The 19,884-nt window shown below is 33.4% G+C and overlaps 1 protein-coding gene across 1 annotated transcript; it reads left to right on the top strand.

The window, feature by feature from the left end:
- Positions 1–14,430: 14,430 nt before the first annotated feature.
- On the top strand, positions 14,431–16,929 carry LOC111893030 (carbonic anhydrase Nec1). The gene is made up of 7 exons (XM_023889104.3): positions 14,431–14,632; positions 14,820–15,037; positions 15,433–15,539; positions 15,997–16,099; positions 16,353–16,520; positions 16,609–16,662; positions 16,746–16,929. The coding sequence occupies exons 1-7, from the start codon at positions 14,536–14,538 to the stop codon at positions 16,824–16,826; spliced, it is 828 nt and encodes a 275-aa protein (XP_023744872.1). The 5' UTR covers positions 14,431–14,535; the 3' UTR covers positions 16,827–16,929.
- Positions 16,930–19,884: the final 2,955 nt, after the last annotated feature.

Below are 19,884 nucleotides of genomic sequence, written 5' to 3'. Positions count from 1 at the left end.
CGACCTAACCGGTCACTAGCATAGCATCATCCTATATACCAGGATGCCAACCTTAACCAGGTCTCTAACATGTACCATCCTATATACCTGGATGCAAACATAGCAAAGAAACAATCATAACAACGATACCCGGATTACAATCCGATAAAGGGCCGGCCTTGGTGCCTTAGACCCGGTTGATATAGTAAGGATAACTCACCTCGCAGCTGCTGACTGAAAAAGATAAGATCATGCAGCTCCAACCTCTGACACGAACTCCACCACTGACAATATCAAAAGACCGAATACCAATATTTACCAAATTACCCCTGGAAGTCAACTCTGGGTCAAAGTCAAAGTCCTCAGTCAAAGTCAAACTTACTGACTGACCCTACTCGCCGAGTCAGCCCGCTGACTCGTCGAGTCCCTCAACTCTGAAACTCCCCTATCGCGGCCCAACTCGCCGAGTCGCCCCAAGACTCGCCGAGTCCCACGAACTCTGAGTCACTTCTTGCTCAACTCACCGAGTCGTCCCTTGACTCGCCGATTCATAGCTCAACCAGGAAAGGTTAGGACCTCACGACCAGACTCGCCGAGTCCAAGGCTATCTTCAACTAACTCACCGAGTTGTTCTTCCAACTCGTCAAGTTTCTGCCTATCTTCAAGCAACTCACCGAGTACACCCATGTGACTCGCCGAGTACCACTAGCTCTTAACCCATACAGAGGCTTTCCAAGCCATGCAGGGTCTCAAATCCATAGATCTACTCTTCTACAAGCCATCCATCACGTAAAGTGGCAAACTTTACGTGAATCCAAAGAGATCTAAGCATAATATACTCTAGGGCTAGGGTTTGGGACAAAAGAACTTCACCCACAACTCTTGTGCATAGACTTTATGGCTTTTTGGATTATTAACAACCTAGATCTGAGGTAGCAACCTCAGATCTTACAACAAACTTGAGATGGACCTCATTTATGCCCCAAAACCCCACAAATGATAGATGTAGATGCACAAAAGCTCAAACAACAGATTATTACCTCAAATGAAAGCTCCAACTGAAGAATAAGCTAACTCTCTACAAAGCCCCTTGCTCTAACCTTCTTGCTCTTCAATTTCTCCCTAAGATTCCCTCCATAAAGGCTCCAATCTCTCACAAGGAAAGCTCACACAAATCTAGGGTTTCTGGAACTCAAGGGGAAGGTAAAGAGGTTGGGGAGAGGATATCATGTTCTCTATATAGGGCTCAACCCCCAAAATTAGAGTTTTCTCCACACAACACCAACTCGCCGAGTCCACCAATGTGACTCGTCGAGTTGATCACTTAACATATGACCCGAACACGACTCGACTCGCCGAGTCTATCCATCGACTCGCCGAGTCGACCTTCTTATTTACACCTTTAGTCCTTCCATTTTACTTCTGAATTTCCGGGATGTTACATAGTGCCCCAAGTGTGACACCTCAAATGGTTCACACAACACCAAATACACATGGAATGACTTGACAGAAATTGGAACACTTCATAAAATCGGTTTGCCCTATCACTCACTCATAGTGGCCGATTTTCCAAATGATATGATCTTTATATAGTGTCACAACTAGGGTAAACCCTAATGGTCATGGCCTTCCATTTCCATGGATTCATGGGTTCAAATACACCATGGAGCATCCTATGGGTTTTAGCCCAACTTGATAATCCATAGAGCATTAGCCCACTATACAAGTATGGATGATTTACACAATCAACCCATATATTTAATTAGTCTTCTTTTGATCACTTAATTAATTCTAAATTAATTCTTGATCAATACTAATTAAATAACCCTATTAATATATTAGACCTTATAATATATTAATAATCCTTAAGTGTTATTTCTCTCATTATTGTCTATCCAAATGCATGATGCTATGCAACCCAAATGGACCATGCTGGGTCGGGTCAAGTCTTACCAATTATAGTTATGGACTTAGACATTAATTCAACAGTCTCCCACTTGGATAAGTCTAAAACTATTATTGCGTATGACTTCAGGAACTGATCAACAATCGTAGCTCTCAAAAGCTTCTGTCGAACTCTGACCTTGTCGATGAACTCTGACCTTTGTCAATGACTTGTCCATTAGATAAGGGATCATATATTCCTCCATTCTAGATATCATATGGACTGAGACATGGATTATAATCATTCTCTTTGTCCATTTGTTGTTTCCCGATTTCCGATTTATGACGACGGACTAATTGAACAAATCAAATCAGTCCTGGCTCGGCCGAGCACTTCCATTTGTCATCATCAAATCATTGAGGGGCACACATATATCACTTTTATCCCGAAGGTAAAAGGAATGGATAAACTTTCACTCATATGGTTTGTTCTACTACTTGTTGAATCATACACAAAGGCACGTTTTATAGCACCGAGTTACCGAATGCGTTTTTGTGCAATCAATGTACGACCAACTCATATCTCTAGGTTTGAAGAATATAAGATATTATCGTCTCATGATCACTCATGATAAAATCCATGAAGTGATTCCAATGAGTGCGGGTTGAATCCAATACTCAGAACTTATGAGCACTCATGAGTGTTGTAGCCCTTTGTCCAACATCTTAGACCTTTACAAGCCAACCCATGACAGTCTTAATTCATATCTACTTCCAACATATGACCGACTATGGATGGTTTGAATAACTTAGTCATCCATAACAATGACCTAGTTATTCTGGAAGTTAAAACATGCAAAGTGAAACACAATAATAATTGAATCCAATATGGTATCAAAACCTATGAACATAAATAAAACACATTTTATTTATCACCATATGATTACACATTATTCATTGTATACTGGTTCAGCTATCAACTTTATTCTTGAATTTAAAAACAATAGTTGTCCCATGCTCCAAGCATATACACTATGTTTTCTAAGCACTATTCATGCCATACATCAAGTATGCATACTATGTTTGTCTATGATCTTTACTTTGTGAAATAGATCAATTGAACATAACTCCAATGACCCTCTTTTGACAGTCCCAAATCCTTACTGCAAATGCAAGAATTCCAAATTCATGCCATTTACTGAAATCTGTTAGATTCTAAACTTATATGCATTGATCCTCTTGTAATGATTATGCACAAAGTCAGAAAGACTTGACAACAACCATTACAGAGCACTCCAAAGGAGATCAGCTCCTTGGAAACATCCTTCTTGCATTAAGTTTCCTAATCTTACACAGATTGAATAATTTCTAACTTTGAAACATTTCCAGATTCCATTTTGACTATCACTTCTGAACAAGAGTTGCTTCCTTACAGATTATATATGGTCCTTCCAGAATTATCACTATACTTCTAATTGTCCTTGAGCAACCAATCGTTGGTAAACCTTAGATTGTCCTCGACAATTGTTTAATCCTTTTAGTCATATCCAATTCTAGACCTTTTCCCTTCTTAATTCCCCAGGCATTTGGAAAAGTTTAGAAAGGATGAATATAGCACATGTAATCGATCCTATATCCGAAGCATATGGGACACGATTCATGATGTCTCACATAAAGACTAAACCCGTCTTTTGCTATAACATTTCCATTTTTATTTGCCAAGTTCTCATAATTCAGATTATGAAAAGGGATGTCGTAATCATAATAGAATTTTAGAACGCAAATAATGGACCCATATATAGAATTTCCTTATGTTGAGCAATGCCAACATGAAATTCATATATATATATATATATATATATATATATATATATATATATATATATATATATATATATATATATATATATATATATATATATATATATATATATATCCTTGACTAAATACGATTAAAACCTCAATCTAAGCTTTTAGATTTGAGATGAAGTATAATTCCCTCTCCTTTAATTATAGCAAAATAACTTTTTCCCAATTGAAACCTTTTGTTTTTCTATAATTAACATTGCTAACTTGCAACCTTTATCATAATTATCGTGCTCCCACTAACATGATGATTATTAGCATAACACTTATGCTCCCACTAGCTTTGACATGTACTCAGAAATCAGTTGAACTTCTAGAAAAATAATACTTTATTGACTTTCTTACCAAAGTTCAGATTTCTGATACTAGATTGCTTTGACAAAACTTTATCAATATCATACACCTTATCTTAGATAGCTTACAAGTGTGTCTAAACAATTTTAAGAACTATGAAAAGGGATGCCATAATCATAGTCTCGATTGTTTAGACCTTTGCCACTTCTCACAAGTCCATGTTAGTATGCCAGTTAACCACACACGCTCCACTAACGACTTTGAGAATGCAAATATCACAATTGCTATCTAGCTAAAATCTACTTAGTGAAAGTGTTTCCTCACCATCATTTTCATGAATCGGAGATAAACCTTATGACACTTAGATTTAATAGTATATGTGTTCTTATCCATGTAAATTGTCAAAACCATAGTCACACGACAAGGATAATGACAAATCCAAACTCATATGGACTGAACTCAATCTTAATTTCTTGCCACCTGGCAGCTCAAGGTCCTACCATTGCTTCCAAGTTGTTGTGCAACCAATTGAGAACTCTAAGAACTCATATGCAAAGCCAACTTTAACTGGAATGGGCACAAAATATGTCAACACGATAGGTTATAAACCTCAAGTCGTGTGCTAGTGAAGAACTTCAGGTTTTATTCTTGATTAGTTCTTGAGACTTTCAAGACCATTAAGACTCCTACTTTCCTCTTGACATATAAGACTTTCTTGTTAATTATTCAAGAGATAGTGTGGATTCTAATCAAGACAAACACTTCACACAATTGGCCTTAGTTGGTCTTTGTTTTATCCAAAACATCACAACTTACCAATTTCAAATGTACAAGAGTAGAAAACTTTTACTCTTACATTTGAAAAGTGTTTTAAACCTTCTTTAAGACATGTCACTCAAGTTACAATCATAGAGTATAACTCTAAGAATTGTTTTTGGAACAAAGTATGAATCATCTTCTTGATTTAACCATTTCAACAATTCTTGACTCCTTTTCTTAGTCATCAGAATGCACTTAGAGGATGAATTGTGATAAGGTCTCAAAATCATTAAGATGGTCTTAAAACATGATGCTAAAGTACTCTCCCATCTTTTCAGATTTGAGAAACTTTTATCTTCCTGCCTAAGTTGATTCTTCTTATTCACTCTGCCATACATTGGAACCTTTTCCAATGTCTCAGAACTTATACTTAAGCTTGTAAGTATAACCATATTTACTAAACGTTAGTAAATAATGGCGAATTGTCTTATCGATCTTTTGTGGTGGACTTAACCAGTGCATAAGAATGTGTACTCGATCCCTTAGTCCTTTACTTGACTCACACATCCATGTGAACAAGTAGTTAGTCTTAATTTTTCCAATGCTTGAAAGTTCTCATCCATCATGTTATACCACTTGCATGATTCCAAGTTTCGGTCCAATTAAAACTTGGGTAATGAGGATCTTTCCTTATTTGGTAAATTTAGACATTACCACAAATGAAAGAATCAAATTCACTTTCCAATATTGCTATCAGTGGAATCTTATAAGCAACAATTTTCCACAAATGCCATTGTAAGGATAGATAAAATAAATAAAATCAAAAATTTCCTTTTAGTTTTTTAAAAACTTTGCGGAAAAACTTATCCTTACAATCCATATGAAAACTTGTTGTTATCTATTCCTAAGCAATATCTCATAACTCCTAAGAAGTAGCTCAAGAATCCGATCTTAAAACTATGCGATAGAAATCCATCTACGCGATCAGATTAAGCATATTCTTTCTTTAAGTTTCTTCACTTTTCTTTGATTCTTAAACATCAACATGTGACCCAGTCACATCATGTATCAAGAATCTCAAAATAGAAACTTAGCAGAGTTAGATAGTGGACTTTACTTGAAGTAGAGTCAAACTTATTGACTTTAACATCCTTAGGTAAATTTGGCAGCTTCGTAACCAATGCCCCTTTCTTTGGCAATTCAACATATGGACACTTTGGTAATGGAACATGGGACTATCACAAACGTAGCCTTTCTCTTTACCATTTAGTCAACCAGATTGACTATGGCCGAGCCCTTTCCATTGGGAAGAGAGAGCTTTACTGGATATCCAATGTCATCATTGTCAATGTCCATAAAGTTTTAGAAGTTGATCTTAGCAAATAGATAAGATCATTAAGGGTCTTGTCATAGTCTATTTCATAGGATTCCCAAAGGAACTCACTATGTGACTTAGAAAGTAGTTGAGCCACCAACTTTCTCAAGACTTTGACACCCAACTCTCCCGGCTTGTCAATATGTGACTTCATCTCCAAGATGTGATCACACATAGACCTTTGCTTGCCAATAGGGCTTGAGTGACCTTAAAATTTTCAAGAACTTGTGGGTTAGGGAGAATAATTGGAGGAGGTGAAAGAAGTATGATTTCCATGGGACATCATCTCCATTTAGGAAAGCTTGTTTCAAGAGATTTGGGAAGATCATAAATGTCTAAACCCGACATCTTTTGGGAGATATTCAAGATGGTTGATTTAAAGTCCTTAATATAACACCCAATATGAATTATTAAGGCTAGGACCCTACAAACTATTTTATAACTCGGAAGAGGGATGACGTAATCCAAGCTTTAAAATATTTAAAGGTAGGTGAATGACGATTCACCAATTTCCACCAAGATAAATGAAATGTATTATTAGGTTTTAATTGGTTTTTGAAACTCCTAGATTATTTTGATATTGATTGAACTGTTCAATGACATGTTTCAATCTCGAGTGTGCCCTTCAGGTTTCGTGACTAGGATGCCGAGGATCACAAAACAAGGTGTGAATAACCATGCAATATACTTGGTACCCTTAATTATCTACCCCTTAATCGATGTGTCGGTTAACCACACACGCTCCACCGATACTATGATAAATATTAAGTTACCCTTTGCTTACCTTGTTAAGTCCAGGTTAGTGTGCCGGTTAACCACACTCGCTCCACTAACGACTTAAGCAAAGTGCAATGTGTAATTTCATGGGTTAGCACAAAATTCACATTTTCCTAAGTAACTAAGATTGGGTATTTATAAAAGGTTTAGTTACTTAGTATTTATAATTAATACTTTTAATGAAGGGAGAATTATAGTCCTTGTCCTACCCGTTCGGCTAACGACCCTCCACCGGTCAAGGAAGCGGTGGGTGAGATGGGCACCCATTAAACTGCCATTTTATAGGCAGTAACCTTATACCCCCCTTATAGACCGGCTTCGTGAATGAGGCTTACTAACGGTAATACTGACTTGCTCTTATACATACATACATACATACATACATACATACATACATATATATATATATATATATATATATATATATTATTAACTTATAATATTATAAAGTATAAGGGTTGAATTTTAACTTTTAAAATTCTAAGGGCTAACTTGGAATTAAAGTATTCATAAGTGAAACCTTTTCAAATTCCAAAACTTGAGGGCAAGTTTTGAAACTATTCAAAACTAATTAATTCCATAACTTATGTGTTTAAAGTAGTTTTAATCCAAAAACTCTTCAAGTTCCATAACTTGAGGACAAGTTATGGAAGACTTTAAATTATCAAAGAATGTAACTTTTTCTTTATTTTGTAACTTATGGAATTAATTAAGGTTACACATTTTATTACTTAATGAAGTGACTCTTGAACCTCCATAAATTGAGGACAAGACTCTTCATTTTTGTAACCATTGCCAACTTTTATGAGTTTTATGAAACTTAAATGTGACTTTTCATATAACTTGAGGATAAGTTACAAAAACACATTTTAGAATCAACTCTTAGATTAAAATTGATTGAAAACACATAATCTATTAACTTTTCTATTAATCTAAGCAACTCATAAGAACAAGATAATTCAAATCAAACCTTTTCATGTAATTAGTCTAAACCTTAAACTAATACAAAATATGAATCTATTGACAATTATCTTTGAAATTGGATTAGCATGAAAATTACCACATCAAAAACAAGTTTATAAGTCCAAAAACATCTTAGGGTAATGTTCCTAGTCCAATTCCAGCCAAAAAAGTCGAATATATGCTGTCTGGGGGTCCAACTCGTCGAGTACACGAACAAACTCGGCAAGTTGGACGCTTTTTGCCTTGGACTCGGTGAGTCCATCAGTGGACTCGACGAGTCTGCTGAGTAGACAACATAAAAACTCGATTTTTCAGCCAATTTTGCAAGTATAACAAGAAAACAAACATAGGCTCTGATACCACTGATAGGTTTTGAGCATTCTAACACTCATAAGTGTACATGCAACCCTAAATACCTTGGATCTATGTTTTCTCTATTATACATGCAAATATGAACTTTCCAAGGTATTCATCCTAACTAGCATAATAACATTGATTCAAATGAATATATCAAGTTAGAATTACATACCTCTTTGATGTAGATTTTCTTCATCAAGCTTGAGTGCCTAGTGCCCCAAGTGTGACACCTCAAATGGTTCACACAACACCAAATACACATGGAATGACTTGACAAAAATTGGAACACTTCATAAAATCGGCTTGCCCTATCATTCACTCATAGTGGCCGATTTTCCCAATGATATGATCTTTATATAGTGTCACAATTAGGGTAAACCCTAATGGTCATGGCTATCCATTTCCATGGATCCATGGGTTCAAATACACCATGGAGCATCCTATGGGTTTTAGCCCAACTTGATAATCCATAGAGCATTAGCCCACTATACAAGTATGGATGATTTACACAATCAACCCATATATTTAATTAGTCTTCTTTTGATCACTTGATTAATTCTAAATTAATTCTGGATCAATACTATTTAAATAATCCTATTAATATATTAGAACTTATAATATATTAATAATCCTTAAGTGTTATTTCTCTCATTATAGTCTATCTAAATGCATGATGCCATGCAACCCAAATGGACCATGCGGGGTCGGGTCAAGTCTTACCAATTATAGTTATGGACTTAGACATTAATCCAACATATTCCAGTTAATCTAAAAAAATTAACTAATATTTCAACCTTTCAATTAATTAAAACTTTTTAATTAATTACCAAAATAATTTCCAATTAATTTATTAATTACTTAATAACTTAACAACTTATATTTTTCTCCAATTCATTATTGCTAATTGTGTCATGAGGTCAACCCAAAAGGACCTTGTTATTATTTAAAAATATTACAAACTACTTAATGACATTGGATACTATTTCCAACATGTTTCCCTTACACCCTACAAGGGGCATCCCCCATTTCGCCTGCTCTTTCGAGAGTAGGACCCCATTGCTAAGTCTTGGTAACGACAATGACATTAAAAGGAATACCAGGATTTGTATTTCAACACCATTAAATGAACTTAATAAGGTATACAATCATGGAAAATAGTGAATAGTTGAGGATCCGATGCTAATATGAAACCTTATAAATGTTATAAGGAAGCAATAAATACTATAAACTGTTGTTGACGAGAAAGGACTACGTCGGACTAAGCTACTTTGTAACACGATCCATGCCTATATATAAGGAAAATTAAGATGCACACTCTGCATCATACCCTTGGCCCAAGCTTTCCACCAAACCCTAATCTCTAATATATAAGTTGTAAGAACCTAAAATTTAGAGAAAGTTGACTTTTGGTCAAATATTGACCAAAAGTGCAAAATTGATCAATTATGAGTAAGAGATAAGAATATGAAGTTGTGACTTCATGAAAATGACAAATAAAAGTTTAAGTCAATTAAAAAAGGTTATAATAGTAAGTTTAAGAGAAAAAATGCATAGGAAGATGCATTTTGTGTCAAAAGGATAAAATGGGGATTTTATGTTTTTTAGGCCAACATTGTGACTTAATAGATTAAGAATCATATTAAGTCAGTGAGATATGACTTAATAGAATTGTAGAGTATATTCCCACCTTTGTGTGGATATAAAGAACGTAGACAACGTGCTAGAAACGAAGAAGTTATGAAAGTTAGAAGTTAGGACAAAAATGTCCCAAAGCTGGAATAATCAGCCGCTGCCGTCAAGCAACCACCGCGACATGGTGTATAGATCACCATGGCACGAAGAGAGCTCATCTTAAGAGATAAATTACATCGTACCTTTCCCCACGGTGCGGTATATGGGTGTCATGGTGTTGTGGCCAAAATTAGGGTTTTTAGGGGGCTAGAAAGTGAGAGAGGCTGAGGATGGGCGATCCTAGACCTCTCATTCCATTAGATACTCGAAAATTAGGGTTTTGGGTCATCAGACCTGGCTCACATTGTGAGACCTTATGCCTCACGTCTTAAGATTCGAGAATACGGGTCAAATGGTCAATGGGCACTCTCACATCATGACCACTATGGCTCACATTGTGAGCCTCCTCCAAAATGCAAAAATTCAAGAATTTAAGTACCTCAAGGATTCGGATGCTACAATGGTAGTAACTATTGAGTAATTATGCTAAATGATGTATATTATGTTCTTAAAACTATAAACACTAAACACAATTGAATTGAAATATACCATTTTGTTTGTTTACACACACATGATCTATTTTATTTGACTGATGGGGCCAACAAACAATTAATTATAACAAAAAATATCTAAAACAATCTAAATTAGAAATTCAATAATAACTAAAATAAAGAGAATGGTATCGTCTTTTATTCGAAACGTCTAGTGATCTTCAACAAATTATGCGCTTCAATGTAATTACTAGGAGTAAGTGCTATAGCCTGTTTCTAATACTCAACGACTTGGTCGAACCAAGCCTCCGCAATTTCAGAATCCCCCCTACCGAATGGCCTGTTCTCCCCTGTCAGAATAGGTGGGTTAATTCATTCCCTTAATAAAATGAGTTTCAAACTTAAATCTTAAGTTCGGATTAAAAATCCGGTTTATTTTAGTTTTATCTTTTCTCCCACCTTTAGAATAATAAAACATAGACATTTCGCCTATCATTACAATTATATATATATATATATATATATATATATATATATATATATATATATAGTTAGTTAGTTAGTTAGTTAGTTAGTTAGTTAGGTTCATATGTGGATAAACATCAATTATGCAGACGTGTAGACAATACTATTATGTGAGAATGACTAAGAGAAATTGTTGTTTGGTAATGTGAATACATTTAAACTTACATAACTATTATCATTATCTCCCATTTTTACTAAGTAAATTGTCTGTAGGGGTGTTATGGACGTTTTTTTTTATGATTCTTATTCTATCATAATGTGTTCTCGATAACCGTATTCTGTAAAAATAAAAATGAGTGAAAAACAATGCGTGAAAACAAAAATGAATACAATTAGCGAGAATGCATGATAATGATGATATTTATGTGAGTTTGAACGTATTCAAATTACCAAACAACATATTCTCTTAGTCGTTTTTATAGAATAGAACCATCTACATACGTCCGCACAATATATATTCAAATGATTTATTAATATAATAACTAGAAATAATGTTATGTAATTAATAATTAATTGAAATTATTTTTTGGATTAATTAAAAGTGCAAGAACTTAGGTTGTAATTGTTCAACAGTTGAACATTGGAATGATTCTAGATCCTTCCTAGGGGGAATGAAATTTAGGAGCCTCATAGCGTTTATAGAATGTCCTATGTGGATAATAAAGAAACTAGATAAAACTAAATTTGAAATAATATTATTTTATTTCAAATTGTGGTTTCTAAGGTTTTCCTATTAGCTATAAATAGGGCTCCTTGGACTCCCTATTTTTGTCCTATGTATTCCAAGTAGGGCTGTAAACGAACCGAACGTTCAACGAACTGTTTGTGAACCGTTCGGTGAGAAGTTCGCTTATGTTCGTTTATTTAATAAATGAACAAACACGAACACAAATTCTTGTTCGTTTAGTTAAACGGATGAACATGAACAATGATCTCGTTCGTTCAATTATGTTCGTGAACGTTCGTTTATGTTGTTCGTTTATATATATATATATATATATATATATATATATATATATATATATATATATATATATATTTTTATGTTTGTTCATATAAGTTCTTTTAATGTTCATATATGCTTAATTGTATTTGATTACATTACTATATAATATGTTCATTTATGTTCATATATGTTTAAATTATGTTTGTTTATCTTTGTTCATTTATGTTCTTTCGTTTATGTTCGTTTAGCATGTTCACGAATATAAATGAACAAACACGGACAATGCAATTTGTTAAACGAACAAACATGAACAAGAAATTCGTTCGTTTATCTTTTCGTGTTCGTTCATTTGTTCGGCTAACTTAAACGAACGAATATGAACAAGCCTCGTTCGGTTCGTTTACAGCCCCAATTCCAAGAGTTAGAAGAGCAAAACTTATGCTTCCATCTCCTCTCTCTTCTCAAGTTTTCCATAGCTAGGGTTTGTATATAAACCATTAGAGACATCATAACTGTGGCGTTGGCTTTCCAAACAAACTGAAGAAATGAATTATTGATTATTTACAAAAATAATCAAAGAGGTATGTAAACCCCAGTCCTAGTAATTTCGATTATAGTAGGCTTGCCTTTGGGTTTATGATATTCATTTGTTTATTGCTTTCAATAGAGAAAACTTAGATCCAAAGTAGGTTGAATGTGAACTTAAGGGTTAAGTTGTTTTCGCCACATGTATTAATTATAACCTATAAAACCTATCAAAAATATTAATCTTTTTCAAATGGTGCATCTAAACCATATGTAGGCTAAAAAAATAGTTGACATTATTTATTTATTTATTATTATTTTTTTGGAAATTTACATGTATGCACAATCAACAATCATATGGACTGTTGATGAGCACAATCAACAGTAATATGGATTGTGGACGTGCATAATTAACAGTTATAACTATTGATTGCGCTCATCAACAGTCCATATGACTGCTGATTGAGCTTATTAACAGCTCATTTGACTACAGATTGTGCATATTCACAGTCTATATATACTGCTGATTATGCATGAATCTACATTTAAAAAAAAACAAAATAAAAAAAAGTTCATCAAATCATTTTTTGGACCATGGATTTGTCTTAATCGTTAGTCTAGGAGTCTATTGGTAGTTTTGATTTTGAAAAATGATGAGCGGATTAGGAGTTTTCAAGTTCTCACAAATCTTTTGGTTCTCAAAGGAACTTACGTGTGTGTGTGTGTGTGTGTATATATATATATATATATATATATATATATATATATATATATATATATATATATATAATTGGTTGGTATAGTATTACCATGATGTTCAAAAATATGTCAATTACCTTACCAAGATTGTTCAATTGGTACAATACTAACAACCTAACAAGTTGGTTGTAAACTTTAGTGGTTCGGTTGGTTTTCTGTTGTATATTTTTGATATTTTTACCCATTTTGGTTGATAACGTTGAAAAATTCGCATCGAAGGACAAGAAGTGTTGCTTTCAACAGAGATCGTGTAGCCGGACACGATACGTTGTCATATCCGTGACTACTTTGACATACTAGATATAATTTTATTTATTTAAATATTTTTTTAAAGTTTTATGTCTTTTCAATTAAAAGTGCTATATTTTTTGTATTATTAGGTAATGTTTTGAGAAATTTTAATTAATATTTTTTTTGTTTAGTTAATATTTGTTTTAAAAATAATAATTATTATTTCTCTCAAAATGTTGACAGATAAAATATAAATTGGTCGTTATGCTCTAAGCAGGACGAGTTTTTTTTTTTTTTTTTTGATGTGGTACCGCTGGGAACACCATTCTTGGTGTCCTGGTACAAAGGCTATTGCCTAATTTAGGTCATAGGTATCCTGATAATCCTTAATTTGTTTGCTTTCATTACATAGTTGGTATTGGTATTACTCTGTTTTGGTATTTGTACAACTTGTTTTGGTTGACCAGATGAAAAAGATGTTTGATTAATTAGTGGCTAATTATATGCGGTGATGTGAAAGAGAGAATATTGCTAAGGATGGGAGGTGACATAAAAAATTTGAATCTAAAATAAATCATGATTTCGACTACATCACGATCAATCAAATTCGGATCTAATTTCTATCGTTTTCGGCGAGAATTTCCAACTTATGGGCATTCGATTTCTAAAGGAAAATATATGCAGATTTGATTTCAAAGATTTTGGTAAAACTTCGGACTCGGAGACACATGACACATGACACGTCCACACGTTTTTCTCTTTGTAAAAAAACAATAGAACATAAAAAGAAAGCATGTTCATTCACACCTTATTAGCTGTGTTTCAGTCATAATTTTACTTACTCGAAATTACCCAATTGCCCTTACACTAGAACAATAGAAGAACGTTCCACGTCGTTTCACTCACATAAAGGTCTTCTTTGTGCGTTTTACATATATAATATAATCCTCCTTATATATAAACTCATATCAGAAGCCACATATAAAATATTCGTCTCATTTTTCTCTCGCTCTCTCTCTCACACACACTACCTATCAACTCTCTACTCCCTCTCTTTCTACGTGTGTGAAAACATGAAGACTATGAAATCAAAGACCATTTTGGCACTTGGGTTTCTTTTGTTTTTTCTCATATTGTCTCATCCATCACCAACCCAAGCTCAAGAAGTTGGTAATGCCCTAAACTTCGTTATGACGTTATATACTGGTTTTTGACTTGATGATCATATCTAGCTAACAGAGAGAGAGAGCCATGGGTTGAAACTCTAAAAACCACATGATAACTAACATGGTTAATTTCTCCATTTTTTTCGTTTTTAAAGTTTAATGATCTTGTGTGTGTAACTGTATAAATGTAGAGGATGAAAGAGAATTTGATTATGCGAGAGATGGGCATATGGGGCCGGAGAAATGGGGGGAGATAAAGAAAGAATGGTCGGTGTGCAGCAACGGGACGATGCAGTCTCCGATTGATATGTCGAGTCAGAGGGTGAAGATGATGGCCAGTTCTAACAAGCTGTTCACAAACTACAAGGCTCGTAATGCTACGATCAAGAATAGAGGTCATGACATTATGGTAAGAACAAAATACACCTTGGATATTACTTAATATTATTAATTAATTATAATTATTTGGCCACCTTTGATTAGATGCCCACTATCTTTCGATAATTGAATTATTTTTTATAAAAAGTTGGTTTTGAGATTTGAATGAATAAATTAATATAATCTTTTTTGGTTATTGAGTTTGGTTTCATGGAATTTCGTAAAACATCATGATTTTAGTTGTTAACATGATAAAGTATATGTTGGTAACTTTCGTATTTTTAAAAAGAAAATTTTACATGGAACACTTTACGATTGTCATGTTGGTGGTTTTGACTTTTTATAGAATTTTATTATTTGGCGTGCTGGCGTGTTTTAAGTATTGATGATTTTAATTATATTAACGAGTTTAATTTAATGTTGCAGCTAGAATGGGAAGGAGATGCGGGGTCAATTCGCATAAATGGCACCGAGTATGCTTTGAAACAAGCTCATTGGCACTCGCCTTCGGAGCATTCCATCAATGGCAGAAGGTATATATACATTGTGCATTTTACATATAAAAAATATGTACATCTATCTATCTATGATGATTCACAAATATTAAAAAAAAACAATAACTCGTTAGGGTTTATGCATATGGGGATTCATATTATTAAAAAAAAAATGAATAATTAGCCCTGTATAAATATATATTGTTCAGATGGTTCAGTTACCATTTTCTAAAAAATAATATTTTCTCTAAAGGATAAATACTTTATTTTTTCTAAAGGATAAATACTTTATATACAGTAATTTTCATATGAAGAGTACAAATTTCATATTTAAATTTCAAATAAATTTTTAATTAAAAAAAGTTAAATTCAAAAAAGTAAGTTTATCTATTTAATTTAATAACAAATATTTTTTTATAAAATCAATTTTTTATTATTAGGATACTTACCTTAGTTGTTGAGCAATTTCCTTGACTATATGATTACATATGAACAGATATGCCATGGAACTACATCTTGTCCACCTCAGCACTGATGGCAAAATAGCTGTCATTGGTGTGCTTTATAATATTGGCAAACCTGACCATTTTCTTTCAAAGGTAACCATTTACTACTACCCTTAACTTTTTTTTTATTCTTTTTTTTTTTTTCACCCTTAATTCTCTTTCAATTAAATGTCAACTTATTTTTCATTGCTTTTACTTGTGTTTTCATTATACTACCAACATCCCAGATTAATATTATTGTTTTTTTTTAATATTTTTTAAATGGTATTTATTACATATTCGGTGAAAATGATTTCCTTGAACATAGTTTTCAAATGAATTTACATATTTAAACAACCATTTGCAGTTGATGGTAAATATAACAGCTATGATAGACCAAAAGGGTGAGCATGAACATAGTGGGGTTATAAATCCCAAAGAGATTCAAATGAGTAATAGAAGATACTACAGATACATCGGCTCACTTACTGTTCCTCCTTGCACCGAAGGAGTTGTTTGGACCATAAGCAAAAAGGTAAAATCACCATGCATGTGTAATTGTAATCGACACAAAAAGCCATTTATTCAGTATGTTTGACTAAAGATTTTAATTTCTTATACAGATAAGAACTGTTTCGATAGATCAAGTTAAATTGCTTCGAGAGGCTGTGCACGATGTAAGTGTCAATTGAGCAGATGAATGTCAATTTTGTTGTTTTTTTAATCCCCAAGTAAGTTGAAATTGATTTTTGTATTGCAGTATGCAGAAAATAATGCAAGACCAGTACAACCGGTGAATCAACGAGACCTTCGAGTTTATGGTCCAGCTTCGACACAATAGTTATGGATGTATGGATCATTATAGACACTTAAATATTTTGTAGTACATGCTATCCATCTTGGTTCCGTATTAATGATATATATATATATATATTGATTCTTTATTTATTTATTTATTTATTTATTTATTAATTACTCTTTTTATAATACTTTTTTTTTTTTTTTTCTAAAAAAACTAGAATTGAACTTATGTACAAATCTTGTTTTAGTCCCATTATAAATAACACTCAACAATCTCTATCCCTTATGTGCATTATGTGTATATATGTATGTAAGATGTTTGAATTCAAATTTCATATAGACATATGAAACCTAACGCAAAACAAAAGCAAAGACCAAATCATTGTTCAAAGGGATGAGTATTATTGATCAAAAAGTATAGTGTATGTGAAAGGCTTACAGAATCCTTTAGGAACTAAATTTGGTATGTATGCGAAATTTTGGAAATATTGAAATTAGCAATACATTCCTCTAATTAACCTTCCAAATAAATATGGGAAAATGAAAATTAAAACAAAATAAAATAAAGATAAAACTACAAAATGATCCATGTTGATTGTATTTTTCAGAAAACTAGTCTAAACCTCTCAAAATTTGTAGAAAAATCATTTTTCAGTTGGTTTCGTAAAATATTTTGTCCATCCAAAAAATAAAATTACTGAGGTGTTGTCTCTTGAACTCCATTGGTGAACTATTCTTCAATCCCCAAAGACTTGTATACACTGGTTTCACCGGCCAATGGAAGCTCTTACCAATCACCATTGTAAAAACCGATCCCGGAGGAAAATACTGCCTCTGTCCACCATCCAACCACCTCTAATTTGCTTCGTTAGGGAAGCCCACTAATTTTCGGAGAAAAAGCCTTCCACCTCGTATTTGCACCACCGGTGGACTGATAACCCAACTTTGCTTATGGGTTTTTATTCTTGATGCTCTGGTTTTAAGTATGCAAAGTTTCTTCCGGGTTATTGTTCCATCGATGGGGTAACTTTTTCTTTAGGAGATGAGATTTTGATGGAGATGATGAAATTTGGAGATAATAATAAATTATAGTTTTTAACTTTTTATACAATAGATTCTACTTCAATTAAAATCCAATGAAGTGTTGGTGGGTTTGTTATTCATATTCATGTCATTGTGTCGTTGTTTTGAACAAGAGAGAGGGTGGGTATGTGGGCCCTTTTCTATATTTAATTATGATAAAATGGTTTAAGAAAATAAAAAAGAAAAATAAATATTTTAAGGTATAATAGTCATTTCTATTTTAAGAGATAACAAATCAATAACGAAAGATTCTTAAAATAACCATCTATCTAAATTTGTCAAAATTTGGACCAAAACTCGTACAAATGCAAACCATAGGGACCATTGTTGGTTGTTTGAACTTGAGGCCCTAAAAATATGGTTTTCACAACATCAATAGGCAAACCGTTGTTGCCTGTTTTTTTGGGAGTTTGTGGAAAGAGAACTTCTTGACCTTGTATCGCAAGCCTCTAAATTCCTAAATGATCAAAAGTTATGTTTGTTTTATGTTGGACTCTACCATACCCATTTTTCTTATCCCATTTCTCCATGTAAGCTTCTGCTAGATCTTCAATATGCTCTACATCAATCTTGATGGATAAAAAATTATGTTTGTTTTATGTTGGCCCTATATGTCCTCATATTTCTATGTGTAGGTTTCTGAAAGGTCTTCAATATGCTTCACATCAAAACCTGTTGGGTTGAAATATCAAAACTATGAGATGTGTTATTTTTGTGTATTGATTTGTATAGCAGTGTGAAAGTTTATTATGTGATTCATTGTATTAACCTACAAAATATAAGGCTTAATGATGTAATTAGTCCTAACCTTCGAATACGTTCCTGATTTGTATCAACATCAAATTAGTTGAGCTAAGCCCTAAAGTGATTGTATTGTTCTATGCTTATTCAATAAATATGCAAAAGCTTTGATAAGAGTACTTGTAATTTACCGTTTGATTCATATTCGATGTTCTTAATTATGTGTATCATTTAATAATGGAATCTATAAATGGAATCAAAGCTTAATATTGAAGATCTAAATGATTATTTCAAGTCACGCTAAAAAAATGATGATTTTATATCATGAACCTTACTTCGTTCTTCAAGATTTGTAAGTATTCTATTTGTAACATCTAACCCATGTATAAGATTATAATTTGTATATGACTTTCCACCTTTATGACTTTCCATGGCTAGGGAAGGTCCGAAAGCTAAAACCCTAACATATTAATCCATTAAGACATCACAACTCTTTCATGGAAAGGATAGAAGGACCAAGATCACATTTTTATGGTTCCTAATAGTTCCATAATGGATAAAGTTTCCAAATTTATCCATTAGAACAGTCCCAACAAACATGATCTAGTCTTTAAGTCATAAAGGGACCAAAAGTGCATCTATTTCAAGTTAATCCATTAAGTCCATGTCTCCAACATTAAGATCTGAATCAATATGATGTTTAAGTTTCCAACTTTATCCATAACAATGTCACAGACTTACAAGATCTAAACTTTATGAACTTAAAGTGACCAAAAGCTCATAATACCCAAAACTAGCTAGATCTAACAATTTCATCATCAAGATTCAAACATTATACTTCCAGAGGAAAAATCAAGGTGAACAAGGTCTGGATCTACAAGCTCCAATGCAACCAACGCTTCTTCAATAAGTTCCTTCTTCTCCAAAGTGCACCAAGAACACTCCAAAGCACTTAAAAACACCTTCTTTTTTGCTTACAAGGCAAAATATAGGGTTAGGATTTCAAGAAAGGGTGTTGGAGAGGTGGAGGTTGAGAATGGAGTGGGTTTGGGGAAGTTAAGGAGCTTAAATAGGGCTCAAACCACAAAAATAAGGTTTGGGCACTGATCGCGTACACCCAGTGTATTCATAGTATGCCCAGCGTACTAGGGATGCCCTAGTACACCCATCGTACTCCTTGTACGCCCGACGTACACGTGTAACCCAAAAATCGTCATAACTTCAAATGTTCGTAACTTCTTCGTTCCAACTCCGTCTTCAACGTTCTTTATATC

This window comes from Lactuca sativa, chromosome 1 (genome assembly GCF_002870075.4).
Source record: "Lactuca sativa cultivar Salinas chromosome 1, Lsat_Salinas_v11, whole genome shotgun sequence".
Taxonomy (NCBI): domain Eukaryota; kingdom Viridiplantae; phylum Streptophyta; class Magnoliopsida; order Asterales; family Asteraceae; genus Lactuca; species Lactuca sativa.
Note: the sequence above shows the minus strand (reverse complement) of the source record. Positions and strands in the feature narration are given on the sequence as shown.